Source organism: Cygnus olor, unplaced genomic scaffold (genome assembly GCF_009769625.2).
Source record: "Cygnus olor isolate bCygOlo1 unplaced genomic scaffold, bCygOlo1.pri.v2 S99, whole genome shotgun sequence".
Classification (NCBI taxonomy): Eukaryota; Metazoa; Chordata; class Aves; order Anseriformes; family Anatidae; genus Cygnus; species Cygnus olor.
The window spans coordinates 4886-15810 of NW_024429095.1; the positions used below are offsets into that span (position 1 = coordinate 4886).

The 10925-nt window shown below is 48.5% G+C and overlaps 1 protein-coding gene and 2 long non-coding RNA genes across 6 annotated transcripts in view; all 3 read left to right on the forward strand.

Annotated features, from left to right (window-relative positions):
- Positions 1 to 2860: 2860 nt before the first annotated feature.
- Positions 2861 to 10925, forward strand: part of LOC121063182 — a 28960-nt gene continuing 20895 nt past the window's right edge. The window contains exons 1-2 of one of the 4 annotated variants that reach the window (XR_005815862.1): positions 2861 to 3131; positions 3339 to 3470. Coding sequence is in view for 2 of the 4 variants with exons in the window: in XM_040543549.1 (XP_040399483.1) it covers positions 3108 to 3131; positions 3339 to 3470 (156 nt within the window). In the remaining 2 variants the exon portion in view is untranslated. Of the gene's footprint in view, positions 3132 to 3338; positions 3500 to 10925 lie in introns of those variants that run through there. The other 3 variants (XM_040543549.1, XM_040543550.1, XM_040543546.1) reach the window with 3 other exon arrangements.
- On the forward strand, positions 4636 to 5295 carry LOC121063184. The gene is made up of 2 exons (XR_005815864.1): positions 4636 to 4893; positions 5008 to 5295. It is a non-coding gene; the product is annotated as an uncharacterized LOC121063184 (long non-coding RNA).
- The window catches only part of LOC121063185, a 4262-nt gene continuing 3311 nt past the window's right edge, over positions 9975 to 10925 (forward strand). Inside the window, exon 1 of the long non-coding RNA XR_005815865.1 lies at positions 9975 to 10250. This is a non-coding gene — a long non-coding RNA (uncharacterized LOC121063185). The remainder of the gene's footprint in view (positions 10251 to 10925) is intronic.

Sequence of the window (10925 nt, forward strand, 5' to 3'; positions counted from 1 at the left end):
GTAGGAATAACGTTGACGCAAGTAACCGGGAATGGCAGGTATGTAGGCACGGTCCCTAGTAAGAAGCTCCATCTATGTAGTATTATAGAAAATGTTACACAATTAGACAAAGGGGAATGGTTTATACCAGCGAATAACACTAGATGGGTCTGTTTGTCGATGGCTGTTACTCCTTGCTTATCACTCAAGCTTTTTAATATATCTAAAGATTTCTGTGTACAGGTAATAATTGTACCAAGAATTCTGTACCATTCTGAGGAATATGTGTATACACAACACACGGTAGTGGATTATCACTTAAAAAAAAAAAAAAAAAAAATCACAGCTGTGACCCTGGCTATGTTGATAATTTTGGGAGGTACCGGGGTGGGTACTGGAGTTACCTCTTTGGTTAGACAAAGCCAGGAGTTTACCTCCCTACGTGTGGCTGTAGATGAAGATCTAACTCGGATTGAACGATCCATTACTGCCTTAGAAAAGTCTGTAAGGTCATTATCAGAGGTTGTCTTACAAAATCGCAGAGGGATAGATCTGGTATTTTTACAACAAGGCGGACTGTGTGCAGCCTTAAAGGAAGAGTGTTGTGTATATGCAGACCACACTGGAGTAGTAAGAGATACAATGGCAAAACTTAGGGAAGGACTGGAAAAGAGAAAATGAGAAAATGAAGCCAGACAGAATCGGTACGAATCTTGGTTTAATTATTCACCTTGGCTTACAACCTTACTATCAACAATAGCAGGACCTCTACTGATGTTAGTGCTAGGGTTAACCTTTGGACCATGTCTTTTTAATAAGGTAATCGCAATTGTAAAAAGTCGTTTAGAGGCAGCGCATTTGATGCTTATCCGTGCTAAATATGAGCCTGTAAATACAGACGACGAGGATGCAGAAACTTTAATGTTCAGCCACCAGGCATACATAGAATTAATGAACAAAATAAGCAACTAAAAGAAAAAGGAGGGATTGTGATTGACAATAGGAATGTTTGTTCATTATTTTGCTACATTAAGAAGGGAACAAAGGGAGTTGCTCAAACAGTGGTTGAAATGCTGAGACATCCTCCAGAAACAGGATGTCTCGGATACATGGCTAAGGGAACATTGTATAAATAGTAGATTGCTAAACCAATAACCTACTTCCCTGTCTTGAGGACTAATATAACCAAATAAGGAAGAGAGAAATGAGGAAGACTACTACTACTGCCTTCATCTGTGCGACCACCAGAGGGACAGAGACGACCCCCTAGCAACAATTGACGCAGCCGTGTAGAAGAAAGCCACCTAACCCCGGAAGAGCCTGCTGATAAAAGGGGACTGCAAAAGGGGGAAGTTGCGCGCTGTTTGGAGGAGCATGGGCTCCCCGGCCGCCCAGCGCTGTTTTGCTTGCTGATCGCTTACTCAATAAACTAATTGACTTAATTCAAATTCTCTCTAAGAGTAATTTATAACAAGGTCCACCAACTTAGAGAATTTATCTTGCTCCCCACCTGTACAAACCATTGTCTGAGGTATGAGGGGTAAGTGTCCCTCTGTGCAAGGAAGATGACAGAGAGGGTACACAGCCTGTGCCACCCTGTGGTTTCACCAATGTGACCATTGAGAGGACATGAGAAAAAAGGATGGAAAATCTGCGTCGACACTAGAGGCACAGGTATGTGATTTGCAAATAAAAACAATGGGGGAAAAGGGGGTTTTGTGTGCAACTTGCTGCATCAAATTGCAGTGGGCAGTCCTTGGTCCCTGGATCTGGTCCCTGGATCTGGTCCCTGGGATTTTTTTGCCAGGAACACGATTCGACAGAGCTGTCAACTGTTTTTTCAACTTTGAGGATGCTGAAATGGTCCCTGGTTGGAAAGCGATTCTTTTCAGCCTGTCTCTAAAAATAGTTGCTTAGGGCTAAAATCTGAGTTCCCTTTCTGTTACGTGAACATCCACAGAGATTGACACTCCCAGGTGTCCCTGGCGGGGTTCCTCTGGGGTGCCCGGGGGCCTGCGGGGCGGTCCTCCAGGGTGCCCAGGGACCCGCAGGGGGTCACCATAGGTGAGTGCCTGGGGGCCCGCCAGAGGTCACTGGGGGGGGGTCCTCCGGGGTTCCAGGAAGCTCATCGGGGGTCACCGGGGAGGGTCCTCTGGGGGCCTGCTAGGGATAACCGGGGCGGTCCTCCGGGGTGCCTGGGGGTTCGGTGGGGGACAGGGGTGGGGGTCCTCTAAGCCAACCTGGGTCACGCTGGGGGTCACAAGAGGTGTTCTTACGGGATGCACGTGCACCCGCTGGGGGTCACCAGGGGCAGTCCTCTGGGGCGGCTGGGGGCCACCGGCAGGGGTCCTCCAAGTGGCCCTGGGGCCTGCTGGGTGTCACTGGTGGGGGTCCTCCTGGGGGTCACCGGGGTCAGTCCTCCGGGATGCCCTGAGGGATGCCTGGGGTCACCGGTGGGGGTTCTCCAGGGAGCCTGGGGTCTTTGGGGGTTCACCGGGGGGGTCCTCTGGGGGGGCTGGGTGCCTGCTGAGCTTCACCGATGGGGGTTCTCTGGGGCACTGGCGTGCCTGCCGGGGGGGACCTCAGGGGCGCCCCGGAGGACCCACCCCGGTGACCCCCGGCAAGACCCCGGGTGCCCTGCTGGGGACCCCAAATGGTTTTTTTTGGGGGGGCTGGGGGGAGCAGGGAGGGTCCGGGGATCCCCCTCGCTGAGTTTTTGGCTCCCACCCGTTGCTCGGGGCAGGTTTGTGGGGAACAGAGAGCTGTGCGGCGTGCTGGTGGGTACAAGGAGCTGCTGTGCAGCCTGGCGTTTCCCCCTCGTGTTAACGGGAGTGGGATCGTGCAGCCAGGCATGCAGGGGTGTTCCCTTGTGACTGGAGACGTGTTCTTCAGCAAACGTGTAGTATTCACCCAATCATATAATGCTCTAAAATGTCAGACTGTTAATTGAAACTGTCCCTGAGAGTTGCTCCTTGGAGTGTTTGGGAGCTCTAGCGGCTGTGGTTAGCGGGTATTTCTGAACACGCAAGAGAGAACAAAACTGCTCGCGGTGTTTGTGTTCCAATTTACTCTCCTCCTTCATTCTGCAGAGGTCGAGGATCCAGGTGTGGCTTTACGAGCAAGTGAACATGCGGATAGAAGGCTGCATCATCGTGAGTATCAGCACGACCCCACGTTACGTCATTAGTTTGTTTTCCCTCCTTCACAATCCTATTTTTTCTTGTCAAGAAAAACTAGCACAAGGGAAAAAAAAAATCGTACTTCTCTAACAATTAGTCTTCATTGTCCAGCCTGGGTCAGCAAAGCTGATGATGGTTTGTGTTGTTGCTGAACTAATTGGCATCGTTGCTGATTTGTAGGGCATTGACGAGTACATGAATTTGGTGCTGGATGACGCAGGGGAGATTCACTCCAAGACAAAATCAAGGAAACAGCTGGGTGTGTCGTGTGTCTGTGCAACCCGAGTGACGCGCGGTCTGAAACCTGCCCGGGTGAGCCTTCTAGGTAGCAGCACTGAGAGGTACCAAACGTGTGACGAGCCTTGATGTTGAAGTTCAGTGAGCAACTACTGGCTACATCTCTGTCCCTGATGATTTTTGAGCTGGTGATTTTGCTGATTGAAGGAGAATCTGTCCCTGCCTGAGACCAGTTCTGGTCTTTGAAAGGTGTAATACCAGGCGGCCTGCACTGGCTGGAGGAGTCTGGTCACAGCTCCTTTCAGCTGCATCTAAAGCCGGTGGCCCTGGGCAATTGTCACGCTTGCTGTGATCTCTGAGTCAAAGCAGGGAGCCACGGTAGCGGCAGTGTTTCTTTACCACCTGCTGGTGGACAGAAGCAATGATGTGTGCCCAGTGCTGGGGTTTTCAGCAGGGACAGCGTGCTGCTGGAACGGGGACGGTGGCTGGAGTGGGACTTGTGAGTGTGGGGCAGCTGGCAGGAACAGGACTCTGCGTGATGGGCAAAACCCTGCTCAACCACACGAAATACTTTCTGAAAGCACGAGATTATTCTCAGATTCTGGGCTCTCTCTAATCCCCTCTTTCCCTTCTCTGTGCTGCAGGCCGGATCATGTGAAAAGGGGACAACATCACTCTTCTACAGAGCGTTTCTGAGTAGAATTTGCCATCCTTAGCACAAAGGTGGCTGCCGTGCTGCGGAGTGACTGAGTGCCAGGGGAACGCGGCCCGCTGCTAGATAGGAAGTTATTTGTAACTGGGGTTGCATGCTGAGGTCAGAAGTCCTTCCTTTGTGGGAGCGAGTTTTTTGTAGCTTGAAACAATACGTGATGTATTTCACAAATACACATTTTTCGCATTAACTGTAAGTGTGAAAGAAAAATCTGCTTGTTTTCAGTCTCTTCCTTCTGTGAATGGAGAAGGAGGGGAAATATAGAAGCATGGGCTTTTCTTTTTGCTGTGGATCTGATAAGTTTTGATAATGATATGTGCTTTCTTGAACATGACATCTGCATTATGTGGCCAGGGCAGACTCGTTCAGGGCACGGAAGCACCACACAGTCCTTGAGCTAGCAGGGTGCTAAGGAGGATGTTGGAGATTTTGCATCCAATTGCAGCCCTTTGTTGCTGCAGTGACAGGTTCCTCAGATGAGTAGTGTCCTCTGCCTTTTGGTCCTCCAGAATGGTCAGCTTCCTGTACTGGGGAGCAAACTCTGCTGAGTGTGCCATGGGAAAAATGACCAACTTAGTAAACAGAGATTTGCAGATGGAGACTTCTTAACATTTTTACAGGAAAATTAATAAAGGTGGCAAAGTGGCTCTTGCTACAAAAATTGAACCATCTTTGCTAGACTCCAGGTGCTCTGGCTTCACAGACAAAGCCCCAAACTGAGAAATGTACCTGCTAATATATTGGGCTCTAAATGTAGCCCTGGGTTAATTGAAGAACAATCCCTGTGTAAGATTGAAGTGCAGGAGGGGTTGGCTATGGTTTTAAGAGCCGGTTTGCAGAAAAGGGATTTCCCATTAAGAAATGGCCTATACTGCTTGTTCTCTTCCTTGCTCTCCCGAGACCTGAAGCACATCTTGGAAGCCAGGCAGAATCTGTGGAGCCGATGGAGTTGTCAAGCTCGACTTCAGCTTCTTCCCAGCTAGAAGAAGCAAGGACACGCCGGCTGAGTTCCCCAGGCAACGCGCCCTTATCTGTAGACGAGGATTTTGAGATGCTCCTTTGGGAACTCTCAGACGGCATCCTCGAAGCCGAAGTCGACTTGGAGCCAGGGAAGGATGAGGATGACCTCCTCCTTGAACTTTCCAAGATGATTGACGATTGAACTGCAGAGTCCTATGGTATATTTAAGAAAAATAAATAAATTAAAACTCTTCTTCTTGTTGGATACCCCGAGGTGATCCTTTTTCTACCTGAGGCTTTGCAATGAGACTTAAAGCACAGTTTGAACTGGTAGAAATTGGCAGGAGCTGCACTCAGTTGTCCTAAGTTTCCCTGCTGGTCAGAGTTAAGGTCTTGTGCATCCGTTCTGTAACTATAGGTGGCTACCTTTGCTATCAAGAGGACAAAGCACTTGTTTCTTTTGGCACAGAAAGATGTCCATCGGCACGCTGTGGTGGCTGTGAATTGACGTAGTGACTGAGCGATGCTCTGAAGGCTTAAACGTACAGCTTCTTCCTTCCTCCCCCCTTGGCACAACTCGATGTTGGGCACATTGTGAAGCTTCGGTGTTCTGATTTCTCGGCCAGTCGATACCCAAATCCCGGAGTGACTATGTCAACTCTTGGCTTTTATTTGTGTATGCCATTGTTTTGACTGTAATCTTTTCAGGTGGTGAAGCTGTAGGGGCAGGAGGGAGCAGAATAATTATTCTAGTGTTGTGGGTTTTAAACCAGGGTTTAACTTGTTGAGAATCTTTTTGGGAGTGTTTATTGTGGATCAATCAGTAAAAGTATCTTAGTGGGCCCGTGAGGGATTTGGGGCTGTGGTGCAGTAACCCAGCATTTACAAGTGTTACTGATAGGCATGCTTGTCAAATAACACCTCCAGATCAGAGAGTGAGAGCGGGCAACTGGTTTGGCTTAAATCTGTCACTTCTTGCTGCTTTGGACAGAGCCTGTAGATGAAACCCTTGTGCTGTTCAATAAGCTGGGGGTATCAGATGTGTCGGTTGAGTTTTTATCATTTGATTTATTTTTTGTATCTGTTTGGAGATCTGTCTGTTCTATTTAAGTTTCCCCAAGAGAGCTGAATTGCTTGGTGCATCGACCAAAGATAAGTTAAGTTCCCTGGCTGACTTGGGACAACCAGTCCCCTCGTTTTTCTGATCACAAAAAACAAACAAACAAACAAAGAAAAAAAAAAAAAAGAAAAATTTTGACTATAACTGTAATTCAGAAACTAAGATTACCTGAATGGAGAGAAATGAATTTTGATGCACAGGCTGTGCTAGAAATCTGTTAATCAGCATTCAGTTTTTCAAAACTTCAATTTGTGTCTCATCATCATGAAAAGTAATCAATTCAAGGTGGGAGATCCTTTCGTGAAAGGGAAGGACAGAACTACGAGTCTTGCTGTGGGGCCTACCCGGCGCAGTTGTGCCATTCCGAGAAGTAATATGTCAGGAGTGTCCCAGCAGATGTTCCCAGGAAGAAAGCTTTGAGGGGCAGCATGACACACTTGATTGGCTAAAGCAGCTTCAGCTGTACAGCGTGCTGCCGGGATCGGTAATTCTAAGCTGTGTTCAAGTTGGTGAGTTCCTTTCAGCATGTAGTAAAGATGTAACGTGCCGATGTCGTTTGGGAACAGGAGGCATTCCGTGTCACCAGCAGTGGGCACATAGGGAACGAACTAGTATCTTACGAGGTCCTCCACATCTGCCTTTCATTTTGTCCTTGGTTTGCCAGCTGGAGCTTTCAGGAGGTGAGGAAGGAGGCTGTCCCAGTCAGTAGTTGAGGTGTTGCAGGGTATTTGTGATGCAGTGCTTGTAAAATTTACCTGCCCGCATCTCCTGTTACAGGCAGCCCCCCCGGGCCCTGTGAGACGGGGAGCTGCTGCCCGGGGTTAGGCCCAAGGTCCCCTGTCAGGCCCAGGGCCGCCCTTCCCCTCGCCCTGCCCTTCCCCTCGCCCTGCCCTTCCCCTCGCCCTGCCCTTCCCCTCGCCCTGCCCTTCCCCTCGCCCTGCCCTTCCCCTCGCCCTGCCCTTCCCCTCGCCCTGCCCTTCCCTGCTGCTCCTCAGCCCTTGCTCAGGCCTTTTGGGCCGTCTGGCTGTCCGTCTGTCCATCCATCCGGCCGTCTGGCCATCTGTCTGGCCCTCTGTCCCTCCGTCCCACTGCCATGCCCCGTCCCTGCCATCTCCCGAGGGAAGCAAAGAGTCCCTGGGCTGCCTTCCGGGGGGAGGTTCTGCTGAGGAAATGAAAGCTTCCCCCTTAACGGGCGCCTTGCGAGTTCTTTTGAGTTCCAACCTTCTGCCTTCCTTTCGTAGCAGTGCCTCTGAGGGGTGCGCTGTAAGGTAGGCGTCATCTGGCGCGCTGCTCCTCCGTTTCCCAAAGGAACTGCCTTCAGGGTCTGACTAACTCTGGATGCACGCGGTTGTCACCTTAATTTCTCCTTTAGTTTGCTGAAAACAAGCCGCTTGGGTGACCTTGGTGTTTGTTTCTTAAAACTTGGCTCGAGGAGGTCTCTGTTTCCTTATGCTGATGTTCACGATGAAAGTGCAGAAGGGATGCTTACTGTTGCCCGGGTCAGTACTGTTGCCAGGATGGGAATGTTTAGCCTACCGGCCCTCTGGTGCTGTTAGGCTGCACTCAGCGTGTGAGCTCTGGGCCTTATTTTGAAACTACGGCATTATTTGAGTGTACAAAGCCGAGATATTCTGCGGATAGGTGATTCTGAAACCACGTCAGGACCACCGCTGTGGCGTGTGCTGGAGTCGGACGCGCGTTTGACTGATCAGGCGGAGCAGGTGAATTGAATTTGTTGCTGGATGGTGAGGTGTTTTGGGGGAAGAGCTAGTCTAAGGAAAACTTCCTCTTACTGCCCCTTCCCATCTCAAATGGCCACTGCCTGGGGAAATTGGTTCTTTAGGAGATTAACTACAACGTTACAGTGAGGATGAGGAATCATCATTACTCCCATAGTTATTTGCTGCCAGGCCGCAGCGTTGATTTCAGAGATTTTTTTTTAAAAAACCAAAAAAAAGGAAAAAGAAAGGAAGTATGTATTCTTTTTTCACATACTCTCTTTTCTTTCCCCGAGAGTAAATGTTGTAGCTTCAGCAGTACCCTTCCTCTGGAAACGATTCCCAGTGCCTGCTCAGACACTGGGGAGGAAAATGACAGAGAGAGCAATGGAGGAGAGCCACCCGATATAAATAAAGGAAAAAAGGGGTTATGGATTAAGGGAAAGCCCCTACAGAAGAAATTGGTGCTATCTAAAAATTAGTTAAGGGTTTGGAACCTGCAGGTGCTGCCTACACGTGCGTGTGTTGCAGTCGTGCCTGTTGCCACTGCGCAAAATGGAGAGAGCTTCTTTGTCGAATGCAGCATGTTAAAGCATGCGCCATTGCCTGGAAGAAAAGCACGGCCTTCCCTCGTGTGGGACTTCTTCCCTATTGATCTGTGGTTTACCTGAAGGTTTACCATAACCTGCATATGTTTCAAAAAAAAAAAAAAAAAAAAAAAAAAAAAACAGAAAACAAAAAGCAACACCAACACTAAAGAGTGGCAAGGCAGATGCTCATGTGGGGACTCTGACTCATGGGTGACATCACCAAGCAAAGCACTGTGAGCGCTTCGGGTCGGGGCTGCTGCGGCGAGCCTCGCAGGCGGGAGGGAGAGCGGGTACGGTTCGCCTGTGGCGGGTCTGTGTCAGCCCTCTGCCCTGGTGGCTTCGTTAGCAGTGAGAGTTTGACTGCTGTGTTCCCAGCTTTGGCTTCTGCACTGAGCGTGTGGCAGAGCCCGCAAGCTGCTTGCTCAGCTGGAAGAGGAAGAGGAGTGACCTCAACTGTGCCGAGGTAAAGCAGAACTGTTGAAAAGATTTGTCAAAGCTGCGGGTTGTACCAGCGCAGCTGCTGCAGCTGCAGTAGGTCCTGGAGCATTGGAGAAGATAGAGAGGGCTTTCTTCGTGAAAAGAATGCTGTAAAAGTGTTTTCATGCCAGAAATTAGGACAAAGGCCTCTGTTGTTTGGATATCCTCTATTGACCTGGCACACTGGCATTACGGCATACCTGGCACACTCTTTGTATCGTTTGTGAAAACTAAAATTAAAAAAAAAAAAAAGTGTTTTAGTGAGGGCAGGCCAAAAACCTGCCTTGGCACTTCCACATCGCAGCAGTGCTTGCAGAGCGTGCATCCTGGATGCCAGGCCAGGATCTAAATGCGATGGTGCTGTTGGGAACGTGAAGTTCAGGAAGCACTTCTGGGTTTTTCTGCTCTTCCATGTGACTTTTTGCCCCGTGAAGGTGGTGTATTGAGCTCTTTCCTTAGCAACAACTAGGTTTCAAAGCAGTTACAGTTTAACATCTACATGCTTGGGTGTTATTAACACAGCATTGCCTACCGAGCTGGTGCTTGGTAGGAGAAAACAGAAATCTTACCCGGGAAACTCTGGGAAACCTGGGAAACAGAAAACTTACCTGGGAAGTTAACTGGAAGTCTTTGAAGATCGATAACTTTGCTGAGGTTGTCCAGGTGGGTGAACTCAAAGACCCACAGTGACTGGAACATGCTATTTAATGCGTCATACTGCGTTCTGTAGAAGTTATTCGTAGCCATAGTTGATCATTGCCTTGCATGTATGATCAGGTGGTTTTTTAAGAAGTGACTCCATTTTCAGGCTTCCAGGTGTGCTCCAAGTCATATTATTGAGGACATGGAAGAGAACGCTTGCTGACAAAGCTCCTGGCAGCTTTACAGATGTTTAATATAATATTGTGTTAGTTCATGTAACAGCTGATTTCAAGGCATTGCTCTCCTCAAGAGACTAATTTGGTTAACAGAAGAAAGCTGGAAAAATGCTTGTATTTTTTTTCAGGAAGGAGTAGAGTAGGAGGAGGAGGCACACTGGTCTTTGGTTAACTTGATAACCAGCTAGATTCTGAATTCAATGGTAGCAACCTGAGGCAGTAGCATGGAGGTTTTTGAGGCTGTCCTATATTTTCCTTGTTGGTTTCCTTTTGGTTACAGGGAGACAACTGTTCCTTCCGCCACTGCGAAGCTGCTCTGGGGAACGAGACGGTGTGCACGCTGTGGCAGGAGGGTCGTTGTTTCAGGAATGTCTGCCGATTCAGACACATGGAAATTGATGTGAGTGCCTAAAGATGTGTTCTCAAAATAAATCAACAAAAGCATTTTTCAGTGCCATAGGTGTGCTGCTTGTATTTTGCACGATAGATTCATTTGCTTTGAAATTACACTGGTTTCTGTTACCAGGAGAGGGGGTGGGAAGAAGGAGAGGGAAATAAAATCAGTGCCTTAGGTATGTCTTAGCAAGATTTTCTTTTATTAGATGCCGACAGTATTTTCTGACCAGATGCAGAATAACCGCTAAATAGCCTGCTAAAACCTGCTGGAGCAGGGGGGTAATAAACAGGCTGTACTAGCCTCCTGAGAGCAGGCTTGAGAATGATCTATCAGGTGTCTTGTGTCCCGCAGTCCTTCGGATAATGCTGTTGTAGCTGCCTGGGGTAGGAAGCAGTGGGGCAAGTTAAAGGTGCAGAAGAACAAAGTCTCCAAGAAGTAGTTCTAGATAGAGTTAACCTAGGCAATTTAAGATGTTCTTTTTCCCTCTGAAGAATCCTAGTATAAGCCTAGGTGTATTAGTTTAACCCACCCTAAACTGCTGTCTGAGAGTGCCTGTCTTCTCAAACTGAATGATGACAAAGCTAAACGTGCATAGTGGTTACAGCTTATGCAAACTTTGTGAATATGCCCAGAAATACTCTACTTAAGTGACAAACTGACCTTTGGAATGATGTTTCA